The sequence below is a fragment of the Coregonus clupeaformis genome, unplaced genomic scaffold, assembly GCF_020615455.1.
Source record: "Coregonus clupeaformis isolate EN_2021a unplaced genomic scaffold, ASM2061545v1 scaf0016, whole genome shotgun sequence".
Taxonomy (NCBI): domain Eukaryota; kingdom Metazoa; phylum Chordata; class Actinopteri; order Salmoniformes; family Salmonidae; genus Coregonus; species Coregonus clupeaformis.
Genome location: NW_025533471.1, coordinates 599,223 through 617,846, shown reverse-complemented (window position 1 = coordinate 617,846; position 18,624 = coordinate 599,223). Strand labels below are relative to the sequence as shown.

The following is an 18,624-nucleotide window of genomic DNA, read 5'->3' as shown; positions in this document are numbered from 1 at the left end:
TTTTTCTTTAAGAAGCCCTCCTGTTCTCCACTCATTATCTGTATTAACTGCACCTGTTTGAACTCGTTACCTGTATAAAAGACACCTGTCCACACACTCATTCAAACAGACTCCATCCTCTCCACAATGGCCAAGACCAGAGAGCTGTGTAAGGACATCAGGGATAAAATTGTAGACCTGCACAAGGCTGGGATGGGCTACAGGACAATAGGCAAGCAGCTTGGTGAGAAGGCAACAACTGTTGGCGCAATTATTAGAAAATGGAAGAAGTTCAAGATGACGGTCAATCACCCTCGGTCTGGGGCTCCATGCAAGATCTCACCTCGTGGGGCATTAATGATCATGAGGAAGGTGAGGGATCAGCCCAGAACTACACGGCAGGACCTGGTCAATGACCTGAAGAGAGCTGGGACCACAGTCTCAAAGAAAACCATTAGTAACACACTCCGCCGTCATGGATTAAAATCCTGCAGCGCACGCAAGGTCCCCCTGCTCAAGCCAGCGCATGTCCAGGCCCGTCTGAAGTTTGCCAATGACCATCTGGATGATCCAGAGGAGGAATGGGAGAAGGTCATGTGGTCTGATGAGACAAAAATAGAGCTTTTTGGTCTAAACTCCACTCACCGTGTTTGGAGGAAGAAGAAGGATGAGTACAACCCCAAGAACACCATCCCAACCGTGAAGCATGGAGGTGGAAACATCATTCTTTGGGGATGCTTTTCTGCAAAGGGGACAGGACGACTGCACCGTATTGAGGGGAGGGATGGATGAGGCCATGTATCGCGAGATCTTGGCCAACAACCTCCTTCCCTCAGTAAGAGCATTGAAGATGGGTCGTGGCTGGGTCTTCCAGCATGACAACGACCCGAAACACACAGCCAGGGCAACTAAGGAGTGGCTCCGTAAGAAGCATCTCAAGGTCCTGGAGTGGCCTAGCCAGTCTCCAGACCTGAACCCAATAGAACATCTTTGGAGGGAGCTGAAAGTCCGTATTGCCCAGCGACAGCCCTGAAACCTGAAGGATCTGGAGAAGGTCTGTATGGAGGAGTGGGCCAAAATCCCTGCTGCAGTGTGTGCAAACCTGGTCAAGACCTACAGGAAAGGTATGATCTCTGTAATTGCAAACAAAGGTTTCTGTACCAAATATTAAGTTCTGCTTTTCTGATGTATCAAATACTTATGTCATGCAATAAAATGCAAATTAATTACTTAAAAATCATACAATGTGATTTTCTGGATTTTTGTTTTAGATTCCGTCTCTCACAGTTGAAGTGTACCTATGATAAATATTACAGACCTCTACATGCTTTGTAAGTAGGAAAACCTGCAAAATCGGCAGTGTATCAAATACTTGTTCTCCCCACTGTATGCACACACCACTTTTCCATTATTTATTTTTTAGAACTTTTTGAAAGAAGTTAATTTTTTCATTTCACTTCACCAAGTTGGACTATTTTGTGTATGTCCATTACATGAAATCCAAATAAAAATCAATTTCAATTACAGGTTGTAATGCAACAAAATAGGAAAAAGGCCAAGGGGGGTGAATACTTTTTCAAGGCACTGTATGTATACCTTAAAATAAAGTGTTACCATGTTTTCTTGGCAAATTGCTGGTATTATAATGTGTTCTTAAAAAAAAATGTGGATGGTAAAGTTTTGTGATACTCTCAACTCATCCTGTGGTATAAGCACATTAATTAATGTAACTTTACGTAAGGTGTCTATACACACTCTATAAGGGCATGGCATATGACATAGTCCCCTGTAGCTCAGTTGGTAGAGCCTGGCGCTTGCAACGCCAGGGTTGTGGGTTCGTTTCCCATGGGGGGCCAGTGTGAAAAATGTATGCACTCACTAACTGTAAGTCGCTCTGGATAAGAGTGTCTGCTAAATAGCTAAAATGTAAAATGTAATGACACCCATCATTTCATTCAATGTAATAATGTGACACAGAGGTTAGTAAATTACATAAAACCCTGTTATAACATTTGTATGTAGACTATATAATAGCCATTGTTATTAACAGTTGACATTGGTTTATATGACAACAGGATGAACAGTCATTTTTAACACCGATTATAACCGGTTTTATAACATCTCATGCCGTGACTCATGACAATTGAAAACTACTTATGACGGTTTCTGACAAATGTTATGTGTTACATAGCTGTTATAAAGAATGCATGCATATATATATTTTTTACGTGCAATTCTAAATATTTAACGTCAATTATCTAAAATGCGTAAACTGATATTTTCTTTCTCGCATATGTTGTGGCTTAAACCCTATTTTATATCATCTGAGCTGTTTATGTTGTGCCTGCCATCGGTTGAGACACAACATGCTCTTGAATACAGGGTTGCTGTAATTGTTTGGCTAATAAATGTACTAAAATGGGAATCAAATTGAAATTTCAACTTTTAAATGTTACCACAAAGATGGTTGGAGGTCCACACATCAGAGAACGTTGACTTGAATGGGAATAGTTTTAATTTTTTATTATGCCAATCTTCCGTAGGAATCCTGTTGCAATCATATAAATATAGATAATAGAATAGACATTCCTATTTAAGTTGACATTCGACGTGGGTGGACCGGCGGCCATCTTTGTGGTAGTACTTGGAAGTTACAATTTCAATTCAATTAAAATGTAAATGGTGTACCAGCTCAATTGCAGTGGTCTGAAGGGATAGGTCCATTCTATGATTGAAATGACACCCACCCTGTATTCAAGAGAATGCTGTGTCTCAGCCGATAGCGGGTACAACACAAACACCTAAGATTATGTAAATTAGGGTCTGAACTACAACATATGTGAAAATGAAAAATAAATCTGAATTTACGTGTTTTAAGATAATTGACGTTAAAGGTTAGAAAATTACAAACTTTTTCAAGACGTTGTAAAACATACTAAACAGAAATATAAACGCAACGTGAAGTGTTGGTCCTATGTTTCATGAGCTGAAATTAAAGAGCCTAGAAATTTTCTTTATGCACAAAAAACGTATTTCTCTCAAATGTTGTGCACAAATTTGTTTATATCCCTGTTAGTGAGCATTTCTCCTTTACCAAGATAATCCATCCACCTGACAGGTGTGGCATATCAAGAAGCTGATTAAACAACATGATCATTACACAGGTTCACCTTGTGCTGGGGACAATAAAAGGCCACTCTAAAATGTGCAGTTTTGCCACAGAACACAATGCCACAGATGTCTCAAGTTTTGAGGGAGCATGCAATTGGCATGCTGACTGCAGGAACATCCACCAGAGATGTTGCCAGAGAATTTAATGTTAATTTCTACCAAAATGTTATTTTAGAGAATTTGGCAGTAAGTCCAACCGGCCTTACAACCGCAGACCACGTACAGTATAACAACGCCAGCCCAGGAGCTCCACATCCGGCTTATTTACCTGCGGGATCGTCTGAGACCAGCCATCCGGACAGCTGATGAAACTGAGGAGTATTTATGTCTGTAATAATGCCCTTTTGTGGGGAAAACTCATTCTGATTGGCTGGGTCTGACTCCCCAGTGGGTGGGCCTTGCTCCCAAGTGGGTGGACCTATGCTCTCCCAGGCTCACCCATGGCTGCATCTCTGCCCAGTCATGTGAAATCCATAGATTAGGGCCTAATGAATTTATTTCAATTGACTGATTACTATATATGAACTAACTCAGTAAAATCGTTGAAATTGTTGCATGTTGCGTTTATATATTTATTTTGTATAATTTGACAATCTTGTTTGTAAGCTTTTAAAATATATCAAACTCAAACGTTAATCTTTGCCGGTGATGAAGGCGTGGGATGTCTCATGGTATCGTGGGGTATGCGAAATAGGTAACTTTGAGCACCTCTATCTCCTGAATGTTTTGACATTTAGGTCCAAAAACTCACTTTCTGACGACTTCTACCATGGGCAAATATGTATGGAAAGTTTATTTCAAATCAAAAGAGCTGCAGTCAAAAAGTGATTGAAATCAAATGGAATGACCCTTTTGTTTGTGAATGCAGTCATTGCCAAGCGACATCAGTGTCTGTGAAATCATTGAGAGCTGCTGAATCTTGTGGTTGTCATTGGTTCCAATCGCCTTGCCTACACTTCTGCTGCACATTACCACTCATGGTTAATTAGATGCTTCTTTAGAGAATGTCCTGTGAAACTTTTTTTGTCTTGCTGTGATGTTGTCAAACTGTTTCTAGTTCTTAAGGTGGGCTTTCGTCTGTTGTGCTGCAGAAATATTGTTTTGGTCATAATCCTTATTTTGCCTTCGTACTGTAGTTTATCAGAAACACAATTAATCTAGGCATTGTACTACCTGAACTATACTGGAGTCACAAGATCTGAGCTAAGCAATATTTGCCTGTCCTTTTGCAACATTTATTTCAATGTTAAATGCCCATATAATACTTCCAACCTTGGGTGATATGTTGCGTTTCAAACATTCTGTACACTCTTCACATCTCCATGTTTTACTATGTTAACACCCATTTAATCCTCTCTTAGAATGTTGATTGAATGTGGTGAACACAGAGAATACAGTGAAACTGACAGTTGTTGCTGTCAGCGGTTCACATTGACACCCACCATTGTACTACGACGCAAAAGGCTTGACACTGGGTTACAAGCGACTCTGACAGCTATCATATATTCGCTATCGTTCATTGTGATAATACAGTAAGATGCAGCGAGACTGTGTACACATCCAACACTGCTGAACTTGCTCTTGAATAAATGAATACCCGATAAATAATTAATCATAATTTCCTGCCTTGTTTTTGGAAGGAAGAGCAATATGCACTGAGTATACAAAATATTAAGAACACCAGCTCTTTCCATGACAGACTGACCAGGTGAATCCAGGTGAAAGCTATGATCCCTTATTGATGTCACTTGTTAAATCCACTTCAACCATTGTAGATGAAGAGGAGGAGACAGGTTAAATAAGGATTTTTAAGCATTGAGACATGGATTGTGTATGTGTGCCATTCAGAGGGTGAATGGGCAAGACAAAATATTTTAGTGCCTTTGAACGGGGTATGGTAATAGGTGCCAGGTGCACCAGTTTGTGTGAAGAACTGCAACGCTGCTGGGTTTTTCATGCTCAACAGTTTCCCATGTGTATCAAGAATGGTCCACCGCCCAAAGGACATCCAGCCAACTTGACACAACTGTGGGAAGCATTGGAGTCAACATGGACCAACATCCCTGTGGAACGCTTTCGACACCTTGTAGAGTCCATGCCCCAATGAATATGTAGTATTAAAACGTCAAATTTCAAAGTTGCTCAAAATGTAAAATGTCGAAGTGTTTTTGACACCCTGTGTTGCTTCTACCCGCCCTGCTCAGCATCATCCTTCATTAATTCCGGATACCTAAGTTAAAAGTTAAGGTTTGGGATAGGGTACCACTACCACTGGGATAGAACATGCAACCCTCGGAAGGACTATGCTGAACAGGAATAACAACCTTGTGCATGACCCTCGGAAGGACGATGCTGAGCAGGAGGAGCAACCCAGGGTGTCAAAAACACTTCGGAAGGTGACTTTTGGAGCAACTTGAAAAACTTCCATTTGGAGAAATGTGGATAAACGCCAGAATCTGAAGTGAAATTGGAAAAACTGTGAGATCTTCTTGGCACACTTACATGCATTCAAAGCAGCCCTATCAAAGAAATTTTAATGAATAATCATATCAATGGATAGAATCTGTGAATTAATGGCTGCAGCAACGGTCACTGTCACTGCATAACAAATTAGGCCTAATTAGAAAAAACGATCAATTAAGTTGTTCAAACGACTTAGTATATCATTCAAACAACTTAGTTAAAAAATATGAGGTACTAAGTCGTTCAGACGAGATAATTCTAAGACTCAAAGTTATTATTTTTTTGTTGCCTTGGGCTTCAGAGCTTCCGTATTTAGATTAACAATAAATATGATGTTCCTGTAAGTCTCTCAGTCAAAAAATGGAATGACTTGAGTGGCTATAGTATTTCAATTACAAGAAGAAGGAATTTTGTATTCTGATTAAACTAATCATGGTCCAGATTGAAGGCCTGTACACTCAGTAGCTCACCAAGACCAACGTTGGATATCTCTGCTCTGTAGATATTCAACTTAATAAGTACTTACTGCCAGTTTCATTAACTGCAACATGGAACAAACTTTTACAGCAAGGGTAGTAGTAAATAGTTTAAGAGAAGCGGGAGGATGGTACTGTTATCTCTGCCCATCTACTCGGTCTTCTTTAACTTCATGAAATAAACTTGAACACTGATTACAACAAAGACGACTAAGTAACTGCATGCCAACAGAGTGGCAGTGGACTAATGAATCTAGTGGGAATTGTTGATCTACAATCTACAGATCATAAGGACAATCCATAGTCAGTTATTTATCCTGTCAGATAAATAAAATCATAACCAATCTTTCACAACAACCATGATATGATAAGAGATTGCAACGTGAACGAGGAGTCACTTCACTAAAACAATCCAATAAGGCTGTATTGCTGGACAGAGCAAAGGTTGTTTGCCTTTTGTCAATAAATATAACTTTTGTTATACTGCTGAATATTGTTATTTTGCTTTTCCTTAGGTAATACTTCGGAAGAAATCAATCACCCACATTAACCTTTAGCCTTATCACGTTTCAGGAGAAGACCCAGATGCAGATAGTGTCGAAGTAACAAAAGTTTATTACAAAAACAGGGGCCAGGCAAACGAAAGGTCAAGGGCAGGCAGAGGTCAGTAATCCAGGGTGGCGTGACAAGGTACAGTACGGCAGGCAGGCTCAGGGTCAAGGCAGGCAGAATGGTCAAAACCGGGAAAACAGGAACTTGAAAAAGCCAGGAGCAAGGGGAAAACCGCTGGTAGGCTTGACGAAAAACAAAGCGAACTGGCAACAGACAAACAGAGAACACAGGTATAAATACACTGGGGATAATGGGGAAGATGGGCGACACCTGGAGGGGGGTGGAGCGAATCACAAAGACAGGTGAAACAGATCAGGGTGTGACAAGCCTTAGATTTACATTGCAAATTTGTACTGAAGTACAGTTCTCCAAATGTTTTGATATCTGTCTGCGAAGACTGTCTGATACACGACTGTAGCTGTATTCCCATCCTTCCCTCTCTTGCTCTCCTCGGTCCCTGTTTATTATGCAGTGGAAGTGGAAACGGTATTATGAGCATTATGATATTCCTCCACTGAAGTCCATTGGATTGAAGGTTAGGCATGGAGGTTATGATCCAATAATCTGTCCTGAATATGAATCACGTTGTTTGTTACCACCAGTTCTCTCTGGGACTCAGTGTAGGCTTCTCTCTTTTTCAAATAAATGGTTAGACTGGGCTTTTCCACAGGGCCTGGCTACCGTAGAATACCAAGGAAATGCAAATCGGACTTGGCATAGGTTCCCATTGTAAATTGAAATGTTGCACAGGTGCTGACATTTAAAGCAATGTACCATGGTAATTGTGACAGAATCCCTTCGTAAAATACTAAGCAAATGTTTTGTTTCCACAGAATGCATGAATCACTTCTAATTAAGCCTCATGTATGACATTTGGCGTTAAGTATGCATAAAATCAGTTTATGAGCATTGAACATTTACCACCAATCAATGGACACACTGTATGTATGAAAATACACGCAAATATAGTTAAAATATAGGATATAAACTCACTGAAAGGGACAATCTGCGACTGGTATATCCATTTCTAAATTATATGTACTCATTGATTCTTGAAGAATGTAACTTATATATGCCTCATGAGCTTAGTTCAACTGTCATACCCCATCAGAACCCAAAATATTATCTTGTTTTACTCCATTGTTTGTAAACAATGAATTTGTAAACAAACACTGTACGTCAAACATGGTTAAAACGAGGTTAGTCCTGGGCAAGTCCTTGGTAAAGAACTACAGACATTTAGTCCCATGTGGAAGTGCAGCCAACAGGTTCACAAAGCTGCTGCTCACTATTGAAGCTACAGTGTAGGGGCTCTAAGAGTCCAGATGACTGCCCACTGATTGGCTAGTGGGCCCGGTGTGATTGTTGCCGGGGTCCCCGTGTACAAATCAGAGGTCAGTGCACCCAGGTCATCAAGATACAAGAGTTTATGACCCCAGACGGTAACATTTTACATCATGTTGCCTCTATTACTATGTAACTAACACAGTAATAACTGTGTTAACAACATAGTAGTTACATAGTAATATGGTTGTTGTGAAATCAGTTATTACACAATTGAAACGTTTGTTATGTGCAAAAGTAGAATGTAACTAAAAGGGTTATACCTAATGTTCTCCTGTCTCCTAATTTATCCTGGTTAGCCTATTGTCTGCAAAGGTTGTTACATTGTAACTACATAGTAATTATAAAGGTTATACCCTACTGGGTTTCACTTTACATGAAGGTGCTTGCTCCTGGGTACGTACATGACAATTACAAGTATATCCTATGTAAGTACATTGTTCTTACATTACACTTGATTCTGTATAGCCTTTGAGCCAGGTCATAACATAGATAAACTAATTGAAAATGACTGGTAGTTAATGACAGAATGTGCCTGATAACAACTGTTGTTACCAGGTCCTAGTCTGTTTATCAACCCTGGTATTACATGTGGATTCAATGGTAGTGACACATTGTAGTTACATGTAACAAGGTCATATTTTGGTTTGAGTTATTAACATCGTAATTCACAGATGACTTTAAAACGTGTAATTACAAATATTAGTTACATAGTGGAACAAGAAAATTTGTAATAACATCAGTAGTTACATGTGGAATAACCTTCATCAAGTGAATGTGTAATTACACATTCCTTGTTCCAATTGTGTAAACTGATTCCGCAACAACCCTATTATTTGACTACTAAATTGTTAACACCGTTATTACTGTGTAGTTACATAGTAATAGGGGCAACTTAATGTAAAGTGTTACCCCCCAGACTCCTAGGAAATAGCGGTGAATAGGTTCTAGAGTGGGACTTCGTGGGAGGGCTGTAAGTGGGTTTTGAACTTCTCAATTCAACACTCTTATACAGTTACCTCTGCCACAGTTAGAGAGGTTATGAGGAGAGATATTAAAGGAAACTTTTTGAACACACTTCTGCAATCCCCCTTCAATGCACTACCTCAAGGAATATGTTACCATGCAAAATGCATCTACTGTCAATGAATATTCCAGCCCAGATTAACAGAGGAACAATCTTCAATAGGGTACAATACTTGTATTGGTGTGCCACTCTCCAGAGATAAAAGCCTCACTGAGAGCTATCCTATCTAAGATGTCAGTTATTTTGTCAAGGTCCTGGGGACTTGATTAAAATACTCAAGGGCATAGTATTGGTCTGAAACAAAAGCCTGCACATCATGTGGGTCCCTAGCAACAGTATTGAAGAACATTGCTAACCAATATTGTATAAGAGAGCCCAAGGTCTTACTTGATCAAAAACGTCATACAAAAGCCACATCCTCATACAATATTATCAGTCAGACATATCAGTCAATGAATATCACTTGATTGTGCTTTACAATAGAATGGACACGATAGAACACTGTAAAAATATGCTGGAATGCTTAACACTCATCCTCTCCTCTCTCTGTTTTCTCTCTTTATCTCACAGATGTACTGTGGACAGCAAGGTATCGCGGGTGGCTTGGCTCAACCGCACCACCATTCTCTATACGGGCACTGACAAGTGGTCTCTGGACCCTCGCGTTGTCCGAATGGACACACCCGTGACAGAGTACAGCATAAAGATCCAGAACGTGAATGTACACGACGAGGGGCCCTACGTGTGCTCCATCCTCATGAGCAACAAACCCAAATCGTCCAAAGTGCATCTCATTGTTCAAGGTACTGCTCTTCTTCACTCAGATTCTGCCCATTTTCCATAGTTCTCCTGTGGTTTGCGATGAGTTTTGTCAAGTTGCCATCTAGACTCATAGGGCTGATTGATATCACTGTCTTTGCTTGGTAGTCTGATTATGTAATTAACTGGAATTCGCCAAACGTGACTCCCTGAGATTAAATTGGGATTTAATCTAGATTTAATTTCAGATCGTTGATAGATATTGATTTGGGGGCACAGCAAGTTGGATAACTGTGGCCCAGTTTCAGAGTAAGGGCTTGCTAAATCTTGCTGTCGATACCTGGACTTTTGTTATCATTTACAGTGAAATCAATTTCCCCCACGCTCAGTTTCCAGAAGCAATTAGCACCACTGCCCTTTGTCGTCTTTTGAGGTACAGATCATGTAGACACACTCAATTGACATTGAATTAAAACTGAACGAGATGAACTAACAATGAGAGGATCTTGCATTTAGAAAGGGACTAACGCTACAACATTACAATGCAATCATAAAACAACTGATAACTGCTGGACGAGACATTATTTGGCAATGGCTATTTCTTGCTCAAGAGTCACCAAGGATGATTTATTGTCCTGTTTGGAAATGCAACATTTTGCTAAGAAAACAATGTATTATCTATTATTCATCAACCTTTTGAATTTAGCCCTGAAAATAATTAAGGGAAAAATTTATAAAATAATAGCCAGTTATTTTTTGGGAACATATTAGATGTACCCAAATTAGCAGTGGCATGCAGATTAAGAAAATAGTTCAGTCTGTAAACCCAGAACACTTAAATTGTTATTTCAAACTGTAATTAACAGATCATTGATGGGGATTTCGGCTACACTATATGATTACTCTTCCACTCTAGAAGTGGAAGCTTTTGACACAGATTGATTTCAATTCCTCACCGTTCTCATGATCATTGCAACTCCACGAGGTGAGATCTTGCATGGAGCCCCAGGCCGAGGGAGGTTGACAGTTCTTTTGTGTTTCTTCCATTTGCGAATAATCGCACCAACTGTTGTCACCTTCTCACCAAGCTGCTTGGCGATGGTCTTGTAGTCCATTCCAGCCTTGTGTAGGTCTACAATCTTGTCCCTGACATCCTTGGAGAGCTCTTTGGTCTTGGCCATGGTGGAGAGTTTGGAATCTGATTGATTGATTGCTTCTGTGGACAGGTGTCTTTTATACAGGTAACAAGCTGAGATTATGAGCACTCCCTTTAAGAGTGTGCTCCTAATCTCAGCTCGTTACCTGTATAAAAGACACCTGGGAGCCAGAAATCTTTCTGATTGAGAGGGGGTCAAATACTTATTTCCTTCATTAAAATGCAAATCAATTTATAACATTTTTGACATGTGTTCTTTTGGATTTTTTTGTTGTTATTCTGTCTCTCACTGTTCAAATAAACCTACCATTAAAATTATAGACTGATCATGTCTTTGTCAGTGGGCAAACATACAAAATCAGCAGGGGATCAAATACTTTTTTCCCTCACTGCCTTCAAGGGGTGTGAATACAGCCTGAATTTTTTTTTTTCTTCAATTGGGCTTATTTTGTCCCTGGCCTACGCACAATACCCCATAATGTCAAAGTGGAATTATGTTTTTCAAAATGTTTACAAATTAATAAAACATTAAAAGCTGAAATGTCTTTAGTCAATAAGTATTCAACCCCTTTGTATGGCAAGCCTAAATAAGTTCAGGAGTAAAAACGTGATTAACAAGTCACATAATAAGTTGCATGGACTCATCACTCTGTGTTCAATAAAAGTTTTTAACATTGTTTTTGAATGACTACCTCATCTCTGTACCCCACACATACAATATTCTGTAAAGTCCCTCAATCGAGCAGTGAATTTCAAACACAGATTCAACCACAAAGACCAGGGAGGTTTTCCAATGCCTCGCAAAGAAGGACACCTATTGGTAGATGGGGGAAAAAAACACATATTGAATATCCCTTTGAGCATGGTGAAGTTATTAATTACACTTTGGATGGTGTATCAATACACCCAGTCACTACAAAGATGCAGGTGTCTGTTGTGTAATCAGACTTGTCTATACATGAGTAAAATAACTACCAACGGTGTATCTTTATGAAGGCAAATGTATTGCTAACTTGACGTTGCTTCACATTACAAGCCACATGAGAGAGAGTGATGCTTTCCTCATGAACCCCTACATTCCCACAGGCCCTCATTAGCATATGGCAAATCAGGATGCAATATGCAAATAACACCATAGTGTCCTTCCTAACTCAGTTGCTGGAGAGGAAGGAAACCGCTCAGGGATTTCACAGAGGCCAATGGTGACTTTAAACCAGTTATAGAGTTTAATGGCTGTGATAGGAGAAAACTGAGGATGGATCATCAACATTGTAGTTACTCCACAATACTAACCTAAATGACAGAGTGAATAGAAGGAAGCCTGTACAGAATTAAAATATTCCAAAACATACATCCTGTTTGCAACAAGGCACTAAAGTAATACTGCAAAAAATGTGACAAAGCAATTAACTGTTTGTCCTGAATACAAAGTGTTTTGTTAGGGGCAAATCCAATACAACACATTACTGAGTACCCCTCTCCATATTTTCAAATATGGTGGTGGCTGCAACATGTTATGGGTATGCTTGTAATCGTTAAGGACTGGAGAGTTTTTCAGTATAAAAAATGTAACGGAATGTAGCTAAGCACAGGCAAAATCCTAGAGGAAAACCTGGTTCACTCTGCTTTCCACCAGACACTGGGAGATTAATTCACATTTCAGAAGGATAATAACCTTAAACACAAGGCCAAATCTACACTGGAGTTGCTTACCAAGAAGACAATTAATATTCCTGAGTGGCCGAGTTACAGTTTTGACTTAAATCTACTTGAAAATCTATGGCAAGACCTGAAAATTGATGTCTAGCAATGACAACAACAAATTTGACAGAGCTTGAAGAATTTTGAAAATAATAATGGGCAAATGTTGCACAATCCAGGTGTGGAAAGCTCTTAGAGACTTACCCAGAAAGACGCTGCCGAAGGTGCTTCTACAAAGTATTGACTCGGGAGTGATGTAAATGAGACATTTCTGTATTTGATTTTCAATACATTTGCAAAAATGTCTAAAAACATGTTTTCATTATGGGGTATTGTGTATAGATGGGTGAAAAAATATATAAAAAATAACACTAGAACCAACAACGGCCACTGACATTTGATTTTGTAAATAAAATAAAATAGTCCAAAAGCTACGTCCTATTCCTTCCCTGACTTTTCCTAAATGTTTGTATTTTACATTGCTCATTTCTCACAATTTTGAAATCTCAACCAGAAAAGTATTTAGAGCCTTTTTACCTGTTTTTTCCCCACACCTATTCCCAACTTAACCCACCAAGACGATGTGCTGTAGGACATTGGTACCTAGCCAGGTGCTAATGCGTCTCTCTCTCCTCACTGAATGAATGACAAATGGATGAATGGGTGATAATTGTGCACTTTACTTCACAATTGAATTTAAATTAGGCCTAACTGAATGATAAGGAGGGTGAAGAGGTTGATTTAATTTAGGAAGACAATAATATAATGATGAGTTTGTGTTATGCCTATATATCAGTGTTGGCGCTCATGTTTATAGCAAATAATTTGACTGTGCGCCATGTGGGTTGATATCACTCTCTTTTAAGTTTTACTTTGGAAAAATAAGCTGTTAAGGGACTGTTTTATGGTCTATAACTCTATTACTAGTTAAATGTATTGTAAGTGAAACTAAAACATGCTATGTGTTACAGTAGGCCTTTAGAATAATACGATGCCAGCCCACTGAATGAATGACAAATGGATGAAGGGCGATAATTGTGCACATTACTTACAATTTAAATTAGGCCAATAGTGTATTGATGAGTTCGTGTTATACTTATATTTATCAGTGTTGGCACTCATGTTACTAATTTCACTTTGTGCCATGTGGGTTGATACCATTCTCTTTTACCTTTTACTTTGTAAAAATGACCTGTTACGGGACTGTTTTATTTACTATAACTCTATTGCTAATCACATTTATTGTAAGGGAAACGAAAACATGCTATGTGTTGCAGTAGGCCTTTAGAATAATGCAAAATATATCCTTGACTCTATCCAAGTTGATGAGCGAGGGGAAACAAACTATGCCAGTCAGCCTGCGAAGCCGACCCATCTAAACTACACCTAAACTACACCAAAATTAATTTCACACATAATAACAGTTAGCCTATAGACAAGATCAATAGTCTGATGAGTGACAATATTATCAGTTGTCTTTTACGCTGCTGCCACTCTCTGTTTATTATCTATGAATAGTCACTTTAACTCTACCTACATGTACATATTATCTCAATTACCTCGACTAACCTGTGCCCCCGCACATTGACTCTGTACCGGTACCCCCTGTATATAGCCTCACTACTGTTATTTTACTGCTGCTCTTTAATTATTAGTTTTTTGTGTAAATAAGGTATTTCTGTTTTTTATTTTTAATAAATTAGCGATCATTTCTAAAAACCTGTTTTCGCTTTGTCATTATGGGTTATTTAATGAGGGAAAAAAATAATTTAATTAATTTTAAAATAAGGCTGTAACGTAACAAAATGTGGAAAAAGTCAAGGGGTCTGAATACTTTCCGAATGCACTGTATCCTTGACTCTATCTAAACAAATAACTATTGTTGTTATATTTTTACATGGATATATTTCCACAAATATTTATTTATGCAATTCATGCTTTACAATTGTTGATGCACTATTTATCAAGTGTTGGTGCTTATGTTTGGGCACCTTGCGGGTTGATATGCATCTGATGCTAAAGGGGACACCCGGCAACGTTCTCAACGTTCTCTAGCAGGTACTTATAGGCTGAAAGACCAGGCTGTTCTAGTGTTAATCCATTTTGAATTCAGGCTGTAACACAACAAAATATGGAATAAGTCAAGGGGTATGAATACTTTCTGAAGGCACTAACAGAACCGAATATAATAGCATAGTATAATGTTACTCTAAGACAAAAACACCATCACATTTTTCTCTCATGGCCGAAACTCAACAGCGCACGCTGCTAGGCAAAATATACAGGTAGGCTATGCTACAGTTTAACTCAATCTGCTCTAAAATTCACTCATTGTACGTCATTCAAAATAACACTTTAGGTTATTTTCAAACAACACTGTACATTTACATTTTAGTCATTTAGCAGACGCTCTTATCCAGAGCGACTTACAGTTAGTGAATACATATATATATATTTTTTATATACTGGCCCCCCGTGGGAAACGAACCCACAACCCTGGCGTTGCAAATGCCATGCTCCATCAACTGAGCCTGGGCCATTCCCTCCCCTACCCTGGGCCAATTGTGCGCCGCCCATGAGTGTCCCGGTCGCGGCCAGCTGCGACAGAGCCTGGATTCGAACCAGGATCTCTAGTGGCACAGTTAGCACTGCGATGCAGTGCCTTAGACCACTGCGCCACTCAGGAGTACTCAAGAAGATCGAAATGCATATCCCCTTGAAACTGATTGAGATCAAATGGTTGGAAGGCTGCATGGATGTTTCACCGGGAAGAAAGGTCCAGAAAAGTCGGATCCGCAGCCACTGCCTAAAGAAAAATAACTCTAACACAAGGAATCAGATTTCCCAACTGCTGTGTTATCTGATGGCAGACTTTCGCCTATACTTTATATCTGTCCTAAACGTGACCCTCTAAGATACTACATAGCTCTTAAGTTGGTGGGTACAACATGGCTGAACTTGTCGGGGTGCTCTTATTGTATGATCCAAAGAGACTTCAATGGAGCACTCTGAGAAACGCTGTGTGAGAGCGAAGGTGACTCATGGGTGCCAGGACCTCGGTTCACGGCAACCAACACAGCATGGCAGCCCTCCACCGCACCTCAGCTTTTAATATTTCATGCTCTGTTTAGCCATAAAATGCTTCACAAAAAATAGACATCCTGCCTATTTATACAGCACAGGGAAGAGGTAAGAGTAGGATTGTTCTGGTCTCTTTCATAATTACTGTATAAATATCTTATGCAGAGTTACATTAAAACACGTTTTTCTGCAAATGGGTGTTTTAACCAGCTTTTAAACCACTGTCGGCAAATACTATTTTGGATTATGTTTGCTGTAATGTCAGTGCTACATCTATTTTGGTTGAGAATGACGCCAACTGGAAAACCATATCTTTGCGAAAACCTGCATGCACTTCCAGAAACATCCATCTGTGATATCGATCAGAAGTAATTCAATAGGGTATAAGTAACAAAGGAGAATGTACAGGAGCCCCAGACAGAAACCTGAAACTTGGATTTAACCTGAAACTTTTCATTTTGTAGAGAACACAAAGAAGTATTGTAACAAGGCTTTATACTTACAAAGGGGACCAAGGTTATGTTATTATTGCAGAGGCGGTGTTTGAATACAATTATCTCTCAACCGTTTAAACCTGAGAGAAGTGAGTGAATCCCAGTTTGTATTCACAAGATAACAATGCCACTTTCACAGAAAATACTTTATAGGAAACACTAACAATTCCTAACAATCATTTCTGTTTCTTAGTAAGATTTTATAGCTGTAACCTTCACCCATGCTTCTCAACCTGGAACCTCTAATATGCAAGTTATCTCTTGAGGAATTCTTAGTAATTCTACACTGAACAAAAATATAAACGCAACATGTAAAGTGTTGGTCCCATGTTTCATGAGCTGAAATAAGATCCCAGAAATGTTCCATACGCACAAAAAGCTTATTCTCTCAAATTCTGTGCACAAATTTGTTTACATCCCTGTTAGTGAGCATTTCTCCTTTGCCAAGATAATCCATCCACCTGACAGGTGTGGCATATCAAGAAGCTGATTAAACAGCACGATCGTTACACAGGTGCACCTTGTGCTGGGGACAATAAAAGGCCACTCTAAAAGGTTTTGAGGGAGCGTACAATAGGCATGCTGACTGCAGGAACATCCACCAGAGCTGTTGGCAGAAAATTGAATGTTCTCTACCATAAGTCACCTCCAACGTCGTTTTAGAGAATTACAACCGCAGACAATGTGTAACCGCTCCAGCCCAGGACCTCCAAATCCTGCTTCTTCACCTGCGGGATCATCTGAGACCAGCCATCCGGACAGCTGATGAAACTGTGGGTTTAAACAATTGAAGGATTTCTGCACAAACTGTCAGAAACCGTCTCAGGGAAGCTCATCTGCATGCTCGTCATCCTCACCAGGGTCTTGACCTGACAGCAGTTCGGCGACGTAACCGAATTCAGTGTGCAAATGCTCACCTTCGATGGCCACTGGCATGCTGGAGAAGTGTGCTCTTCATGGATGAATCCTGGTTTTAACTGTATGGCGTTGTGTGGGCGAGAGGTTTGCAGATGTCAATGTTGTGAACAGAGGTGGTGGGGTTATGGTATGGGCAGGCATAAGCTACGAACACAATTGCATTTTATCTATGGCAATTTGAATGAACAGACACACTGAATCTTGATGAGATCCTGAGGCTCATTGTCATGACATTCACTAACTGCCATCACCTCATGTTTCAACATGATAATACATTTACATTTTAGCAGACACTCTAATCCAGAGCGATTTACAGTTAGTGAGTGCATAAAAAAAAAATTCATACTGGGAATCGAACCCACAACCTGCCGGCCATTCCCTCCCCTACCCTGGACGACGCCGGGCCAATTGTGCGCCGCCCCATGGGACTCCTGGTCACGGCCGGCTACGTCAGAGCCTGGATTCGAACCAGGATCTCTAGTGGCACAGCTAGCACTGCGATGCAGCGCCTTAGACCACTGCGCCACTCGGGAGGTAATAATAATAATACACAGCCCCATGTCGCAAGGATCTGTACACATTTCCTGGAAGCTGAAAATGTCCCAGTTCTTCCATGGCCTGCATAATCACCAGACATGATGCTCTGGATCGACATGTACGACAGCGTGTTCCAGTTCCCTCCAATATCCAGCAACTTCACACAGCCATTGGAGAGGAGTAGGACAACATTTCACAGGCCACAATCAACAGCCTGATCAACTCTATGTGAAGGAGATATGTTGCGCTGTATGAGGCTAATGGCGGTCACACTAGATATTGACTGGTTTTCTTATCCACACCGCTACCTTTTTTTTAAAGGTATCTGTGACCAACAGATGCATATCAGTATTCACAGTCATGTGAAATCCATAGATTAGGGCCTAATGAATTCATTTCAACTGACTGATTTCCTTATATGAACTGTAACTCAGTAAAATCTTTGAAATTGTTGCATTTATATTTTTGTTCAGTGTAACATGTTTCTCAGCCCTGATCTCACATTGTGAGGTATAACATCTCTATGGCTTTTTAACATTGAGTATGTTTACATACACACTAATAATTCGATATTAAACATCAGTAGTAGTCAGGGTACACGTAGACATATGGCAGTAGGACGAATATGACACTCTGCATTAGAGGTCTTCACGGATCCACCAGTACCCGAATACCCGAGACCCGATCCGGGACACGAGCGGGTCCGGATCCAGAATTCTAAATAATGTCACAGGTCTGATGTGATATGATTGTCACGGGTCTCGGGTATGTGTAATTATAACTGATTTGTCCGGAAGGCCCATACTGATCCAAACACGAATGCTGCAGTAGAGAGAGAGAGAGAGAGAGAGAAATAAATTAGCTAGCTTAACTAGCTTCTCACGGTTTGATGCAGTCCAAGACAGG

At 39.9% G+C, this 18,624-nt stretch overlaps 1 protein-coding gene across 2 annotated transcripts in view; it reads left to right on the top strand.

Moving 5' to 3' along the window:
* opcml (opioid binding protein/cell adhesion molecule-like) overlaps positions 1-18,624 on the top strand; it is a 479,068-nt gene that overhangs the window by 315,310 nt on the left and 145,134 nt on the right. For both annotated transcript variants that reach the window (XM_041886366.2, XM_041886365.2), the window contains one exon: positions 9,643-9,875. In XM_041886366.2, the coding sequence (XP_041742300.2) occupies positions 9,643-9,875 (233 nt within the window). The remainder of the gene's footprint in view (positions 1-9,642; positions 9,876-18,624) is intronic.